Source organism: Chelonoidis abingdonii, chromosome 2 (genome assembly GCF_003597395.2).
Source record: "Chelonoidis abingdonii isolate Lonesome George chromosome 2, CheloAbing_2.0, whole genome shotgun sequence".
Taxonomy (NCBI): Eukaryota; Metazoa; Chordata; order Testudines; family Testudinidae; genus Chelonoidis; species Chelonoidis abingdonii.
In genome coordinates, this window is record NC_133770.1 from 276,904,191 (window position 1) to 276,922,463 (window position 18,273).

Here is an 18,273-nt window from a genome sequence, read left to right on the forward strand (position 1 = left end):
GATAGAACAGATTTGTCTCCCCATACAGCGATCAGATCAGTATCTCCCGTACAGTCCATGCTGGAGCTCTTTTTGGATTTGGGACTGCATCGCCACCCGTGCTGATCAGAGCTCCACGCTGGGCAAACAGGAAATGTAATTCAAAAGTTCGCGGGGCTTTTCCTGTTTACCTGGCCACCGCATCTGAGTTCAGATTGCTGTCCAGAGCGGTCACAGTGGTGCACTATGGGATACCACCCGGAGGCCAATACCGTCGATTTGCGGCCACACTAACCCTAATCCGATATGGTAATACCGATTTTAGTGCTACTCCTCTCATTGGGGAGGAGTACCGAAACCAATTTAAAGAGCCCTTTATATCGATATAGAGGGCCTCGTAATGTGGATGGGTGCGTAGTTAAATTGGTTTAACGCTGCTAAAATCGGTTTAAACGCGTAGTGTAGACCAGCCCTTAGTTTCAGCATCCACTTCATATTTGGCTTCTTTGGGTGTGTCTACACTGCAGTAAAAGACCCATGGCACAGCTGTGGCTGGCCCGAGTTAACTGGCTTGGTCTCGCAGAGCTCAGACTACAGGGCTAAAAATAGCAGTGTAGACATTTGGGCTCAGACTGGAGCCAGAACTCTGAGACCCACCCCCTTACAGGGTTTCAGAGCCCAGGCTGCAGCCCAAGTCCCAGCATCTACACTACACTTTTTAGTCCTGCAGCCTGAGCCCTATGAGCCAAAAAATCAACTGACCTGGGCTCTGAAACTCAGTGCCACAAATTTTTTTTATTGCAGTGTAGACATACCCTTTGTTGAGACTGCAAATAAAAGATTCAGACTGATGTGGAAACCTGAATCATAAGGATTCAAGTGAAGACAACAATTCACTTGATCTGAGCTAGTGAACAGACTGCAAATTGCAACTACTTTTTGTTGCTGTCAGCCTGGGTTGGATTCAGTTCATTGCCTTACTGAAGAAAGGATGATGTGAGTTTTAATTGCATCTGTTTATAAGCAGGTATCTTAGATAAACACTATTATGGTGAATTCACAGTAAGCTTCTACTGTTAGCATGCCAGGATACTGTGCAAAATATCAAATGTTAATTGATTCTAAAAGTAAAGTTCAAACTGGTTGTGTACACGTTATCAAATTTACTGTATCATCTACTACAGGAAATATAGTTATTTGATCAAAGTTATTCAACAATACTGTTATTGACCTTTCATTTTTTAATCATTTTATCTGCTCTAGTAACCCCTGAAGTACCAGATTTGGTAAAAATTGTCTTCCACTCTGCAGAAGTTCCTCTCCACCCTTCTCTCCCCCTCCCTTCCCCCCACAGAGTTTTTTCAGGGCTTACAAGATCCAAAAGATTGGCAGGGCTTTTATGGAATCTGGCCCAAAATATTTTACATTCTTCTATTTTTCATTCCACTTAAAAACATATCTACCATGACCATACATAGAGACAATATCAAAAATGACTGAAGCATTCACTTATATTTGATGAGTATCTCTACTGCACGTGAAGTAGCAACTAAAAATTCAAGTCAACAGACAATTTACTGGTCTTTCAAATTCACATCTGAAGTATGGCTGTTCACAGGGATGTCAGAGGTGGAGAAGTTGATTGGGTACATTCTACCTCAAATTAGTTAATGCATCACACTAAAAATCAAGGTATGTTTACACTAGAAACACTACAGCGCTGTGCTGCTGTAGTGCTTCAGTATAGACACTTATTATGGGGTTCTCTCATCACTGTAGGTAATCCACCTCCCTGAGAGGCAGCAGCTAGATCAGTGGAAGAATTCTTGCATCGACCTAGCACAGCTTTCACTGGAGATTAGGTTGGCTTAACTACGTTTCTCAGATGTGTGGATTTTTCCACACCCTGAAAGACGTTGCTATGCCAATTGAACTTTTCAGTTTAGACTAGCCCTTAGTCACCACAAACTCATGTTAAAGCACAAGTCCACGCTGATCCACTCAGTCACCATTCTATCCTGTTTTAAAATCCCGCTGCAAACTTACCTCTTTTGCAATGTCTGCAATAGAGCAATTCAACTATTTTTTAATCTTTTCATATAGACATATAAAACAGTGGAAGCACCAAGTTATGCACGTGCCTAGTGGAGCTATACTTTTCTATTGTTGCAACACTCCCCCCCGCCCACTGTTGTTTTTTCTCATTGTCCATGACTGTGTCTCTTCTGTGACATGCTTGCACATGTCAGGGTTCTGTAAAATAAGCAGTGATCTAATTTACCTACCTTAGATATTTCTGGTTCCACCTGCTGTCTCTTGGGTGTCCCTTTTGACTCAAGCACCTTCCGAGTATTATCGTTCTTGCATGAGGGCAACTCAACTCCTTCACCTTCAAGTGACAGGTTAATATCTTCTGCGTGGACAGGACGATCAATGCCATTAGGATTCAGATTGCAGTGGATAGCTGGGGAAAATTTGACACATATGGCTTAGAGAGAACACTGCATTGGAAGGAATAAAAATAGTCTAATATGGGAAACATCTATCATGAAGTACAGATAGGCACAGGTATCTAGGGCTACTTCTGATCATGTCAAAGGTATCGTAGCTTGATATTGAGACCAGATATGGCATTTGTGGAGGAGGAAACAGAAGGAAAACAACACTGCATAATACTATTCTATTCAGGGTATTGTAGCATACCTACTAAGGTACCTGAGCATCCCTGTGGTCCAAGTGCCTTATCAGCATGAGCTAAATGCATCTCGTACGTTTATTGCTCAGTCACACTGAGTTGGGATGGAACTGAAAGGTTTTTTTGTTTTTTAAAATGTAAACCCTTATGTTACTTGTTCCATTAAGTTCTCTGCTTAATAAAGTATACTTCAATTCCTAAATAGTATGGAACACACGAATGGGGCATACACAGCAAACCAGAAAGGCTACTCCGATGAATGAGAATAATGACGTACACAGCTAATTGTCTCCCCTTAAAGCCTCCACACCACTGAAAATAAATGTTTCCACCATATGAACAAGTTAAAGGAACTTAACACCTCTATGAACACACACTCCTATGCATACTAAAGACACACAACGAGAAATAGGAAAACACAGAGAAACTTGCTATGGAATTTAGAATTGTGTTGATATTTTAACTGGGTTCTTTTGTTCTGAAATTGCACATTCCCATATTTATGAACTGACAACTTTTTATACAAACAGATAGACTTACAAATAAACTGATCCTGAGGCTGCTTCCTGTTCATGTAAACAAGTACTCAGATTTTTACCTCTTACTTTCTGATTACTGTACTTTTTTCAGACATTTATAATTAATGGTCCAATCTCCCTCTATCTGCAAAAGGGATTAGCGCAGGCAATTTTGTTTAATATTTCTTCCCAGGGGGAATGGAACTGAAGAGCCAGTAAAGAAAACAATATAGAATTAAAATGTTTTTGCTTTGCCTACACACTGGTGGTTCTGCCTTCTTCTCTCGCTCTAACCCACTGGTCTCATTTCTACCCGCCATTAGATCAGCATTGAAAAACTGTCATGGATAACCAAGCTAAAGCAGCATGAGCCCAGGTACTATCTTACTAGAAAGCCCTTTCATTAAATCCCAGATGCCCTTTTAAAATCTATACAGCTGAAATTCCAAAGTCTTAGTCTGGCAGAAGACTTCAATTAGAAAACAAAGTTGAAGCACAAGCCTGGGAGACAAGAGATTTGGGTTTTCCTCCTGGAACTTCCATAAACCTCCCATGATGTAGGACAAGCTACTTCATCTGCAAGTGTGCTGCAATTTCTTCTATCTGCCCGTTGGCTCTCAGGTGATTAGAGTGATTGGAAGTCATGGAGGTATAGTTAAGGGAAATTCAGTGTATGGGACTGAAGGCACTACGGAACTGCAAAGTATCATTGAAAATCTCAACCATGTTCTCCTACAGTAGAATAAAGTCTTTTCTTTATCCCTTTACAAAGGAAAGAAAACTGTTATGGTGCTGCACAGAAACCAACAGGATTAAATGTTTTCTTGAAATGGAAAAATAAAAATAGGGAATTAAATGTAGTAGTGGTAATAAAGAGCAGAAGTGATACCTAAAGGTCCCATTAGGATTATTTCCCATTGTGCTAGGCACTGTAAAAACATATAGAAAAGCACAGTCTCTTCCCTAAAGACCTTACACCCTAATCAAAGACAAGATGCAAAGCAGCAGCGAAATTGACATGGCTGCCTGAATCCCACCCCTGAATGGGGGTCCAGCCGCCTGGGGCTTCTCACCCCGGCTCCCAGCCAGGACCGGAATCCATTCTTGCCCAGCTCCTAGTCAGGAGCAGTGTCCACCCACCCAGCTCTCCAGGGAAGTGAGGGCAGCTGGGCTCTAGCTGCCTCACTTTGTCAATTTCATGGCTACTGCTGTGAAATTGGCAAGACAGCCCTTGTAAGTAAGGCACTGTCTTCACAGACACTTTGTCACCCTAACTACACCAACATAAGCTCTACACCGCTCATGTAGGTGAAGTTATTATGTCGGTATAATAGAGCACTTACAAATCGGCAGGAGAAAGGCTGTAGCATAGACACTGATATAATTAAGTTGAAGTACGCTGCCTTACATCAACATAACTACAGTGTAGACCAGTGTAAAAACAAACAAGAGAAAGGATGAAAATGCCAGTGTCTGGAGGAAGAGGAACAGGTGGTTACCGTTATTAAGCCACCTGAAATCTGAGGGTTCAGAGTCACAGAAAGATTATTTTGTTTTGCCTCAGTGCAGAGGCCTGAAATTTGGCAGGGAGTGAGAGAGTGGGGAAGTGTTGCCCTGGTGTCAGGGACGAGCCTTTTGCTATTCCTGCTGAAAGGTAAGAGAAGATATACTGGGTCAGGACTTTCCATCCTCAAGGCAGAGGCAGATTGTCCTGCTGGCTGTAGTCATAGGCCTATACGCTCCCCCTCCTGCATACAGAAAAGGACAAATTATTGCAACAGCTCTGACACTAGTGTAGCAGCAGTCTCTCATGACACACCCTGGTCCAGGCAAGCAGTGGGGCAGAGAATGGGTAGGAAACGATCATACATTAGGAAGCACAAACCCTGGAATCTACAGAAAGCTGAGCACTCAACCCCACAGATCTTGTACGGAGGTACTCTTATTCATTCTCACTTAAATGCCCTGGCCTCTGCTACAGAGGCTCAAAATGACCAATAGCCTTCTCGTAGCCTTTGGCTGCCAGCCCCCATCTCTGCTCTACCTTTCTCAAGGAGAGAGGTACAAAGCACACAGTGGCAGTTAATGCTGCCTCAGGTAACATTCTGATTCTCCTGTGGATTGCAGCTCCTCTGCTCTATCCCTGCTCTTACCCATTTCTTTCACACAGCCCAAAGACAATGCCGATTTTTAATTTAATTTTTCACTGAGAGAGAAGACATTTTGTGAGGCCAGTTTGATTTGTTCCTCACTGTGCCATGTCTGAAGGGAATAAATGAGCCAATATTTCATGATTCTGTGCAAGAACAAAACACCACCTGAAAGGGTTAAAATTATTATTTTTTTTTTTAATTTACTTAAAATCACATTTCTCCCACTCAGCCCATCATCCTTTTGAGGTAAACAACATTAGTACTGTTTCCGTTATGCTGTCTAGTGGGATCCTTCAGGACACAAAAAGTAAAAGATGTGCAATGAGGCTAACAGTGATGTGATGGGCAGATCCAGATTCCAACGGCTTTTTACTGGAGGAGGCTTATTCCAAACAAACACAAACTGTTTAAGAAAAGACTATTGCAAAATTGTTGATATTATGAGGAAGGAAAGGAAAAGATATTTCAAGTTTGCCATCCTGTATTTTTTTTGTTTGCTTTACCAGAGAGTTAAATGACTAAACAGTTAGGATAGACTAAACACAGAGTAAGAAAATGTACTGAATTTGTTCCTTTAAAACACCATGAAAAGGGTCACCGCACTCAGCTGAATTCATTTTGCTTCGGAAGCACTCCTCTACTTCCCCAGTGCTTTTATTTTTCTCCAGCCCTAGGCCCACCCTCTCTCACACACATACCAAAGAATGTTTGCTTATACTGACCTGTTCTTTCCTGCCCCACTCTCAGTAAGCTTAGAATAAATAAGTCAATTCCATCTACAGTATTTACTCAGACAAGTTTAGGGGTTCCCCCCCCTTTTAATTTTAGGGTCTATCCCTCTCAATATTTATCTAGGATAGGAAAAGAGGTCAAGGTCAGGTTGGCGGTAGCTAACTCAACTGTTTCCCTACAATCAACACAGGGTAATAGCTTTCATTTTGGTTTAGCTGGAAATAATAAAATAAAAAAAATAAATAATAATTGGAGATTACCAATCTCCTAGAACTGGAAGGGACCTTAAAAGGTCATAGAGTCCAGACCCCTGCCTTCACTAGCAGGACCAAGTTTTGCCCCGGATCGGTAAGTGGCCCCCCTCAAGGATTGAACTCACAACCCTGGGTTTAGCAGGCCAATGCTCAAACCACTGAGCTATCCCTCTCCTCATAGGAGCCTATTACTCAAGGGAAAAAATAGTGTTTACCTACCACACATAAAGGGGCCTTAGCATAATTGAGAATGTGTCTCCAAGAACTGCAGGATCAACTAAAAATAGAACTCAACAGGGAAGAAAATCATCAAGGTGTTTTGTGGAAGTCAACTCATGATGTGTGTGTGTCTGCTTCTCCACCATTTACCTCTCCTCTCAGCTTGCTGTGAAAGAGGTGTCTCTCTATTCTATCCCACCCCTTACCCATGTTTCTGAGTCTTCCCTTCCCAAAGAGTAACTCCTGCCCATGTCCCTACTTCTCCTCAGAGCTGTTCCAGTAAGAGTGAGATTTAGCTGGTTCTTCTCAATCAAAAAAAAAAAAAAAAAAAAGCTTAGGTGCCATCAGCTGCTGGAGAAACCATCGGGGAAAGCTTCTTTCTAACGACGGGCAAGGGAACTTTTCAAACCCTAAACTCCCATGATTGAGAAGGAAGAGGAGAACGACAGAAGCAGTGTTGTCCGCCTTAAGCATTCAGAAATCATGAGTCAAGCCGCTCCCACCCCCCAAATATTACTAAAAATCATGTTTTTTATAACGGAGTTCTTTTTTATTTGCCTGCAAGGATTGTTCAGCCTTTTTCAAGTTTTCCTTCACAACCATATGAGCCACAAACCATTTCTTTTCATTGCTCAATTTATATAAGCTAGTTGTCATGCAAGCTGATCCATATGGGCAGGTTTCTGTGCTCACAGAAATCCCCAGTAAGTTCAAAGGGGTTCCATGGGAGTGTAAGATCAGGACCTAAATCTGAATTCAAATCTACATTCGCTTTCTACTACAATGTATTGTGTATTCTTGCATAGTGGGCAAGAAATATTTCAAAATTTTACTAATTGCAGTGGAAATACTGCCTGATGCTTAAAGAGGTAAATAGATCAGCTAAACAACATTTAAACATATTTGGTGAACGCTTTAGCGGTATGCAGTAATAATTGCTTTTCCTAGTAGAGCGATATGAGTAAAAAGTAAATAGTAAAAAGGTGCTACTTTTACTCCCTGTTCTGCTCTGTGTGTCTCACAGTCTAATCTGCTTGTTTTTGTTATTTAGATTTGAAAAACCAAATACCAGGAGACCCTGTCCTAACCTTTAAGTGTCTATTAGAAAACTTAAAATTCCCCATTTTTTTTTAAAAATTTACTATTTAAATCCCTTTCAAGATCTTCCATAAATTGGAGACAGCCCCAAAATGTAGCTGTCTCATGCCAAGAAATAGCCCCATATAACCTACATGCTGTCCCCTCCACAAAATCCCATAAAGGTTAGAAAGGAGAGACAAGCTTCACTGAGAGTCAGAAAGGTTAACAAACCAAAGTCACAGTGGGTGGAGAGCCACAAAGGTTCCAACAATCTTTAATCAGTCACCCTCAACCCACATGTACATCAACTGAAAATTCTGCAGATTTTCAACATTCCCCCAAGTCTTTCCAAAATCTTAACAATCAACCTTTTAAAGCCTCATCTAGCCTCTTCCATCCTTCTCTGCCTACCTGGCTCTTTGCTTATGGATGGCTCAAAACTCCTTGTTAACTCTTTCCATAAGCCATTTGTAGGTTTCCATGTGCTTGGTTTCAACCTATTTCTTCCTAGCTAATATAAAGAAGCCAGACAGCATTCCCTCAAGGGATGTCTGCCTGACAAGGACTCTCAGGTCAGTTTTAGCAGCCCTGGAAATCACTGAGACACTGGCAGACAGTGTTTCCCCTTCCTTGCTCATTCCAACCCTAGGTAGATTGAAAACAGCAGTCTCATATCAACTGATTTAGATGGCTGTCCTGACAGATCAGTCGAACTAGTGGGGAAGATACATGTGAAAGGCCATATGCAATAGTAGATTGCCACATTTCCAGAAGCCACTATCTGAGAAATTCTGGATTTCCTCCAAGAATCTGAATTATTCTACAGATTGAATCTGAACTGAGTATTTGCCACATCCCTACCAATCAACAAGATTTCAAGGTTAGTGGACACAGATAAATCTCCACTTATGGAACTCGATGAAAGTTTGATCTGGACTACTTTACCCAGTGGAAGACCATTCAAGGTAACCAATGTGTGTACTTGTCCAGCAGTCACACCTGGTCTACACTGAGGTAAATTGATCTAAGCTAGGCTAGTTAAGTTACTTAATTTAAGACAATGTAGCTTAGATCGATTTACATGCGCTCTCCCGCCAAGATAGCTTCCTCCTCTCGGGGAGATGGACAACCAATATCAACAGGACAGCACTCTGCCATCAACTTATCACATCTTCACCAGACCCACAAAATTGATGCCACTGCATCATTCGCAGTGGCGCTGATTTAGACAGCAGTGAAGACTTGCCCTCACACTATAATGAGTCGGTCTGTTTGGCCTCTAATTGTTATACCTACTTGAATAAAACAGCTTCTGAAGCCTGAGCCCCAACTGGTGTAAATCAGCACAGCTCCACAAACCTGGCCAATTTACACCATCTTAGGGTATTGCCCATGGCATAGAAAGATCAGCCTGAATCGAAATGCTGCCTAGTAACAAGTATGATTGAAATACTAGTAATATGCAAAGGCAGCAGCTTCAAAGTCTGTCTAATCCTATTTCCACAAATCTACAAATCCAGTGGCCAATAAAGTCAGTAGAATCCACATAGTTGGTCTGTCAGGCTCCATATCAGTTATCTTTTTTCTTGTACATAAATGCAGATTATATATAAGTTTAAAATAAAGTTTCTAAGGCTAAAGTTTTGTATTTTATTAAATAGCATCTGTGTCTATTCATTTATTACTATTAATCACTATAAACTAGGTCACTGATACAACAATAGTGTCAAACAATTACACATGAGTTCGTAATGGAAAATATAGCAGCACGGATACTGCTGAAACTATTACTAATAATGATAAATTGGCAATTTCATTCTTTAGCAATCAAACCAATCTAATCTTTCTAATACCTAATAATTATCATACAAAAGGTCTACTTTGCAGTAGAAGAAATTCCTTACTTTCCTATAGAACAAAAACCTACAGGATATACACCTGCTCAGTTTGAAATCAGATATATGAAGGACAGATTCCAAATTAACATTTTAGGCTCTCATCTTGCAGTCATTTATGCACAAGCTTAATTTTACTCATACAAGAATTTTACTAACGCAACACAGATACCTGTCTACTGGAAACTAGTTGCAGGCCACTAGTTCATTTTACATAGGTCACTAAGTCACTTTCCTACCACACCTGAGATTAATTTAACTATTGATCTAGAATAAAAGAATCCATTACCATTCCTGGTGCCATCCAAATTTCCTCCCCCCACCATATGCTGTATTTTATTATAGTCTATAATCTTGTGACCTTAGAAATGCAAACTCCTTCTTGAGTAAAGAGAGCAGTATTTAATCATGAAAGTTAAGACCACTAGCATGACAGCCAAATTATTTTGAAGAGTTATTTGCCAATTTCATCTAGGACTCAATTATATTTTAAGATTTGTCAGTATTAGTAGCTCTCTAATGTCATGCTAATGACTAGGAGACTCACTGCAAATGACTGTATCTTGTGCATTTGTAAGTAAGGCTCCGATCCTGCCATAAGCTGTGCGCAGATGCAGGTCCACCGGCAGTTAGCTCATTGCGCAATCAAGCAAGCTGAACAAATATTAAAAAGGAGCAGGGGTTGTGCATCACAAAACATACTTTGTTAATTAATTTTAATACCTGTAGTATAATTTGAACTATAGGTCACATTCTGCAATGTGCCAATAAATGTTTGGTAGTTTACTTTGAGATTCAATTCTGTAAACAGCAACTGTATCATCAGAAATATCTTCTGAAGATCAGAAAGACTAGCGCACAAAGCCTGAAGACAGACACTGGTAAAAGTCTTTTTGATTACTGTATAAATGTCACAGTAAGGAATCGAATACACCAGATGCAAATTTGCATTTTCCTTATTATAGTTTATAAAAGTATATATCTAGTAAGTATATGGAATACATTGGACTTTGATTCAGCTGTGAATCCATGCTTTATCCCCATTTAAATTTACTATGAACACAAAGGAAGATGGAAAACATTTATAAAATCTCATTAGCCTATTTAACTTATTTTGTAATCTCGTAATAGATTTTGTTTTTCTGCCCTGCTTTTCTTCATTTTATTACAACACGCTTCTTCCTACCATACCTCCCACTGTTTGAGCCCATCCCTTCCCTATGGAGACGGAAAAATCCTTTTTTCCTTCCTACAATATAATTCCTCACCTCCTACTGCTTACTCATACCACTGAATCCTACTGTCTCAGATACCCAGCCCACTCTTGTAGAAATAAACTGCTCATTGAAAGTGCATCATTACTTTCTTAGAGAAGAATACAGAAGAAAGCTGTCATTTACACAAGTCACAATTCCTCTTTCTTCATTTTTTTTGGAAAGAGCACTAGTTAGTAAAAAAAAAAAAGTCTATTTCTTGCTTTTGCAGGAACTTTTCTATTAATACACACAGAGTAATTTTATGATCTCTGTTTTCCCACCCAGCATTCACACACACACAAAGCAGTAGCAGAACCTCATGGGATTAAAAAGGCAGTTATTAAATTGCATGGCCAGCGAGGTTACCAAGTTGGCAGGAGTCAAAACTCTATAAAACGAGCATTCAGAAGGAATCCACCCAAAATACTGTCCCCCACCCCTGTTCTTGACCAGATGCATGATGGGTATCTCCTTGTGCATATGTTTTGGTTCTCACAGGCAGGACTAAGACAGCTTGCATCTGTCCATGTTAAATCCCAGTACCTACTAGTTGCTCTGTCTGACTCCTCCTAGGGGAGTCACAGAGCACATAGGGTTAGTTAATGCTGTTTAGAGCAGCATTAATTAATCCTTCTATGATATGCCAGCATTAGCTCATGCTGAATGGAGAATACACTGCTTATTGCAGCTACTCTTCCACTCCCACCCCTACTTTCTGGCCTCACCATAGTGCAGTAGACCCTGGAGCACAGCTAAGTTGCAGTGCTATCTGCAATATCCTTTCACCTCTGGTACATCAGATATAACGGAATGAGCACAACCCAGGAACGGGCAAGAATTAATCTTGGCTCCAGATGTGCTCTGAGATCTTGGACAAATCACAGCTTCTCTCTCTCAGTAACCCCATTTGTAAAATGGAGACGATTTATTTAAAATAACCTGACAGGGACTGTAGCAAAGCTGAGACTCACCAGTGCAGTGCCTCCTACTGGTTGTCTGGGAATTAACTCTTTTCCAGGATACAGAGCATCCTCTGCAGGCCCGTGTCTTGCCTGCTGCTGGCCTCGTGTCTCTCGCAGACCCTGGTGCCCTTTACTTTTACCTACCCCAGCTGTACCCCCACACACACACTTCCTCCCAGGGGAATCCCCCCCCCCCCACACACACACACACCCACTTTGCCTCAGTGGCTACTGCCAGTCATTATCTAACCCCTGTTCTCTGGAGCTGACTGCTGTGTAATGGCCACTCACCAATGGCAAGGGGGTAGGACCTACTGCCTTCGCCTATCCCTGGGCTTTATCTGCAGCCCCAGTACCTCAGTAGACTTTCACCGAGGCCTGCAGCTTGGGATTTTACCAGGCTGGAGTTCCCCAGCTCCCTTGCCCTATTCCCCAGCACTGCTCCAGTTCAGGTACCTTCCTCTCAGGCAGCCAGCCCTTCTCTCTCAGCTCCTGGCCCCCAGCCCTCTTATCAGGGCCAGCTGGGCCCTAACTGAGCTGGCCACACCTGTGGTGGCTTCCCCAATCAGCCTAGCTTGGCTGCTTTTAACACCTGCCATCCAGGAGTGGGGTAGCTGCCCCACTACAGGAATGTTGTGGTATTTCATCAGTTACTGTTTGAAAATGTAAAGCTCCATGTAAATAAATAAGTCCGACGGAAATCTAGGCAAAGCAGCAGATGGTTATATGGCATCTGCCAACCTCAAAGCACCACTACAGTGCCCGACAAAATTCAGCATTCAGCTCTCTGAAATACTTTGTCTTTTCTACTTGGTGGTCCTTGGTCAATTTCTGCTCTCAATTGCCCTCACGCAAATCCAGAATAATTCTGGTTAAATAAATGAACGGAGTTATTCTGGAAATGAACGATGATAACCAAGAGCATAGTTTGGTCACTTCCCCTATCTGCTATTTTTGGCACCTTTAATAACTATATTTCTTCTCTTCATGCCTTCAGCAAACAACCGAGGGCTAGGTTGTAGAACCCTGAACTACTTACTCACACAAGTATCCAGCTGAAGTCAGTACCACTGTTTGCATGAGTAAATGCCCACTAATGTAAGTAAGAGATGCTTACACTAGCCCTCAACTCATAGCTCTTGTTCACAGGAGAAGGAAAGACTTAGAATCCCTGTCTCAAAAAGCCCACAACTTAAACACCTCAGACACATGGAGGGTGGGATAGGAACAGGTACAGCAGGTTAGTGGCAGAGCCAGCCGCAGAGGTGGTGAGTTATATGGGCCCTGGTGCCCATGCTCCAGCAATATGGGCCCGGCTCCACCAATGTTTGGGATCAGGTCTCTCCCCCGGCCCCACCTGCTGCCATTGCATGCCTTCCCTGGAGCATCCCCCAGCCCCACCTGCTGCCACCACATGCCTCCCACAAGTGTCCCTGCCTGCCCTATGCAGCTGCCCTGCCACACTACACTGTGCTCCTTCGCCGGCCGCAACAAAGGGAGTGGTGCCGGCAGCAGGCTAAGGCAGCTCCTGCGCCTGCGGAGGGAGGAGGTGCACATGTGATGGCAGCCCCCTGGCACCCAGCACAGGGGAGGTGAGGGGGCTTCCTGGACCTGGGCAGCTGGAGCTTGGATGAGTGTCGTAACACCCTCCTTCCCCCCGCAGTCACACTCCTGCCCCATGCTGGGCAAGGGGCAGCCCCACCCCCCCACCAAACAACAACAAAAAGTGTTTGCTGCTTCCTGCAGAACATCGCAAAAGAAGGGGCTATACTTTGTTTTAAGTTTAGAAAGTATTTGCTTTTGAGGGTTTTGAGTGCTTGATTGTTTCCATAGTCAAGAGTATTAATAAGGGTGATATTCTTAAATATTTTTTTCTTACATCGCACAATATCACTATCGTAGGGAAACTGTTAAGTGCTCGCTGTTTCCAGTCCATTTTTACATTATTTTTTAAAATATATATCAACTTACAGGGAGGTGGGGGATGGGGGGCAGGACTTGCACTCGTTCTGGGCACCACCAAAAGTTATAAAACCTGTCGCCCTGAGCCAGGAATATAACACCAGTGTCCTAACTCACAGTCTTAGGTCCTATCCACTAGACTATGCCACCTACATTTCCTCAATAACTCTCCAAGGCCTTATATCACTATAGTTTTCTCAGTTTCCCACCATTGCTATGGTCTGTGGCACACAATGTTGGGAATCCTGAAGGCTTCATTCACAAGTTAAACAGAAGGCGTGAAAGAATGGAGCCCTATGGAAAACTGCATGAGAGTGCCTTGGGCAGAAAAGCAACTGCCCAATTCTCTGGGATCTCTGAGAGGAAAGGACTAAGCCATGCAAGAAAAAAATCCATTTACCTGTTTTACACCTCATGGTCAAGAGCAGATGGCTGATCTGAAAGAATCAGCAGTGAGACCTAGGGTCTGCTTGTCTGTCATGGCCAAGGTGGACTCAGCGAGTCCAGGAGCAGGGGAGTGTCAGGGAGGGGGAAGGGAAAGTGGTTTGGCCCCTGGATAAGTTAGAACAGCCTAAGGACTGCTCTAACTTACATTTGGACTACCTGCACCCCACAGGGGCTGCGGGCTGATCACAACTAGAATGCAGCAGTGTTCCAACCCAAGCCCTGCTCACAGAGCACCCCAAAATGCCAAGGGGTTTTCAAGGGTGAGCCTATCAGGTCCATGCAAAAGCAGCAGAGAATCCTGTGGCACCTTATAGACTAACAGACGTTTTGGAGCGTGAGCTTTCTTGGGTGAATACCCACTTCGTCAGACGCAGGACCTGCGTCTGACGAAGTGGGTATTCACCCACGAAAGCTCACGCTCCAAAACGTCTGTTAGTCTATAAGGTGCCACAGGATTCTCTGCTGCTTTTACAGATCCAGACTAACACGGCTACCCCTCTGATACCTGAGGTCCATGCAAGTCCTGTTAGTGACAATATTCCCCAGGGTGCAGATCCACTGCCTTTAAAGTCATCTTACTGCTGCCACAGTATTTTAAGGGGACCCTAAGGCAACAAAGAACTGGCCTCCTACTCTTAGTTAATTGTCAGGAGGAGTTCAGCAGCCGAAGCATTATTCATACAATACCCAGGCCTAAAACCACACTGACAGAAGTCAGACCGTAGCATTTGTAATAAAACCACCATACAATATAATTAGCAGCATTTTTGCTCAGGAATAGGTAGGGTAGGGTATTGCAAGTCAGAGCCGTAGGGGCTGCTTGTGTGTGGTATGCCTGTGTTATCTAGCCAGTGCTGTCAGTCGCTCATTTTCATGAGCAATAAATACGTACTAGAGTCATCCTCCCCACACCTTCCCCACTGCAAGAGCTAAAAGAAAAATATTTTTTGAAACATCGTAACAAAGATCCAAAGGCTTTTTCTACAAGCTCTGACCTACTTCTTTCACTCTTACTGAGGGGAAGCAAACACTGAAAGGAGCATTGTCAAAACTGTTAGAACTAAAAATAGACCTACCTTGGCAGTGCTCCCGTCTACATAGGCTGACTTTAAGGCCTGCAAATGGATTTTCCCTACCCCAAAGCCATTCTCTGGTGAAGCAGGAAATACAGACACCATGAAACTTGTTAATCCAGCCATTCCACACATTACCTCTTGGGATAATTATACTGATCTGTACTAGTTGTCTCCCTCCCCCTACCCATTCAGGCGTTTAATTCTCTAATACACAAAGGAGCTACACCAAATCTCACATTTTGTGATTGGAATGTTACTCTCACCCAATTGCCCCAACACAGAGGAAAAGGTCTCAGGTTTTCAAATCCAGTGCTGGGTATTTTCTGTACCAGATAAATTCCTGGACATTTGACTGAGTAAGGCCCTGATCCTACAAAGAGAGCTATGCAGGTGGACCCCTGACCTTAAGCTATGAAAGAAAAAAATAGCTTCTCTCCATTAGTGGGTACTAGACAAACCAGGCAGGAGGTCTGTGCCTGACTAATTTCCCATTCCTTTCTGGGGTAGGGATGCACAGGCTGAGAAGAGTGGAGCAGTGAGGGACAAGTAACCTCGGAGCTTCCTGCAGGAAGTAGGAATGCCACATGGCTCCAAGACCTCCTTCCAGCTACAGAGCACCACTTGCCCTGTTGTTGCAAGGGACATTGCCTATTTGGTGCCTATGACACATACTCTATATGCAGAGACTAAGAAACATTTGGTTAGACAATCAATAGGATTTCAAGCACTGATCACAAAGAATCATATACACCTCTACCCTGACATAATGTGGTCCTCAGGTGAAACCGCATTATACTGAACTTGCTTTACCCTCAAGTGTCTCTGCTATTAATAGTCAGCAAATAGCCCTGCCTCCTATCCGACCCCCACCTACTTTCTGCCCCCTGACTGACCCCTCAGAACCACCGACCCATCCAACCCCCACCCCCAGTCACCCTCAGGACTCCCACGCTGAGCCATGCACTGCACCGGAACAGCTGCTAGGACCCAGGGAGCCGGCACAAAGAAGCGCTCACACCTGCTCAACCACATCAGCTGGGGAAAGCCCTGTGAGGGCGGGGCAGCAGGAACTGGCCTGGGAGCCACTGCCCTGTCCACAGAGTGTGCCCAGCCCAGCGGCTGAGCCTGCGAGGGGGAGCAGGACAGGCAGCCTCCCCCAAGGTGCCCATGTGCACCAGGTCCCCGCCCTGTGCCCACATGGGGCTAGGAGAGGGTGAGCCATCAGTGGGCGGCTCCTTCTGTGCGTGCCCGCGCTCAGCCCATCTCTCCTCCTCCACAGAGTCTCTGGTGAGGATGCCGCAGCCAGCTGCCCGCCTGGGTGCATGGAGCCCAACTGTGGGCAGGTAGTGTGGCGCTCTATGGACCCGGAGATCCCACCCGGCGTCGCAGTGAGTGGGGCACAGCCTGCCAGCCGGGCCCTCTGTGCGCCCAGCCCACCAGCACCGGGACAGGGGCACCATCTAGGACGGGCACCTCTCCCTGCCCTGGATCTGCAACTTCCCCACGTGGACCAGTCTTCCCCAACTTCTTGGCCCCAGCTGGAACCCGTGTGACGTTCCTCAGCACTGCAGCTCCCCTTCTCGGGCTGTGGCTCCCCCCTGCTCCCTGTCCCCTGTCCCCTGACCGCCTCCTGCAGAGGCGGCTCTAGGGATTTTGCTGCCCCAAGCATGGCAGGCAGGCTGTCTCTGGCGGTTTGCCTGCAGAGGGTCCGCTGGTCCCTCCTGCCTGTGGGGGATCCACCGAAGCCGCGGGACCAGCGGACCCTCCACAGGCAAGCCGCCAGAGGTGGCCTGCTTGCCGCCCTCGCGGTGCTGGCAGAGCATCCCCCCGCAGCTTGCCACCCCAAGCATGCGCTTGGCCTGCTGGGGCCTGGAGTCACCCCTGGCCCCCCGAGGCCCTCTGCCCCTTATCCAACCCCTTGGCCCTGGCCCGGCCCCTTTAATCACGCCACTCAGAGCAGCATTTCGGAGCCAGACACGCTGAACTGCCGAAGCGCGCAGCCCTGCCCCCCAGAGCGCTGCTTTACCACGTTATATCCAAATTCGCGTTATATTGGGTCGCATTATATTGGGGTAGAGGTGTACCTCAGTGTAAAAGTATGATTTATCCCATGAAGAAAACATAAACCTTGCCATCCGCCCATCCTTCCCCCTCTCCCTCCCCCCATGAGAGACAGACAGACAGACACTTTGAAAAGCAGGTAGCCATCCTACCTGGCTAGTATGTGAGAACAGCAACCCTTCTTCTCTCACACATGCACAGTCACAGAGAGAGGGGGAGAGAGACAGACACAGGGAACACAAATGGAGGGAAAGACAAAAAGAGGACACAAAAGAGTGGGGACACAACTGGAGAGAGATACAAAGAGAAGGAAATAGGACACTATCAGCAGCTGGAGAAAATCAGAGCCTTCATGGGAGGAGAAAAAATAAGGCTGCCCAATGGGAGAAGTTCTTTGCTTTTGCCAGGGGGAAATAAAGAGGAGAGAAGCCCCAAATCCTGTCAAGAACAAAAGAAAGGCTCTCTGCCATTTCTCTCTCCCCTCCCAGGAAGATGCTGGAGGAAAGGAAACAGGATTATCATCCTCCCCTAAGGATGGGGGAGGGCTTCTGCACACTGGTGAGGCTTCTGTTCACTCCAGTCTCATCTCAGTCACGCTGCAAAATGCAAATAGCTCCCAGTGAGACAGAACCTGTTGAGGAGGAGAGGCTTGGTGGGTAAAATATCTAGGGTCAATTCCCACCTCTGCCACAGACTACCCATGTGACCTGGGGAAGGCCACTTAAATCATTGTGCCTCAGTTTCCTCATATATAAAATGAAGATAATATTTCCCTACCTCACAGGGGTTTAGCAAAGCTTTAATTCATTAATATTTATGATGCTTTTTGAGCCTCTCACATGGAAGGCACTGCATAAATGACAAGAATTATTAAAGGAGCAGAGAATCCTGTGGCACCTTATAGACTAACAGACGTTTTGGAGCGTGAGCTTTCGTGGGTGAATACCCACTTCGTCAGACGCAGGTAGTGGAAATTTCCAGGGG

General features: G+C 44.6%; 1 protein-coding gene across 3 annotated transcripts in view; it reads right to left on the bottom strand.

The window, feature by feature from the left end:
- Nucleotides 1–18,273, bottom strand: part of SAMD12 (sterile alpha motif domain containing 12) — a 249,199-nt gene that overhangs the window by 225,207 nt on the left and 5,719 nt on the right. For all 3 annotated transcript variants that reach the window (XM_032770041.2, XM_032770038.2, XM_075063201.1), the window contains exon 2: nucleotides 2,265–2,443. In XM_032770041.2, coding sequence (XP_032625932.1) covers nucleotides 2,265–2,443 — 179 coding nt within the window. The remainder of the gene's footprint in view (nucleotides 1–2,264; nucleotides 2,444–18,273) is intronic.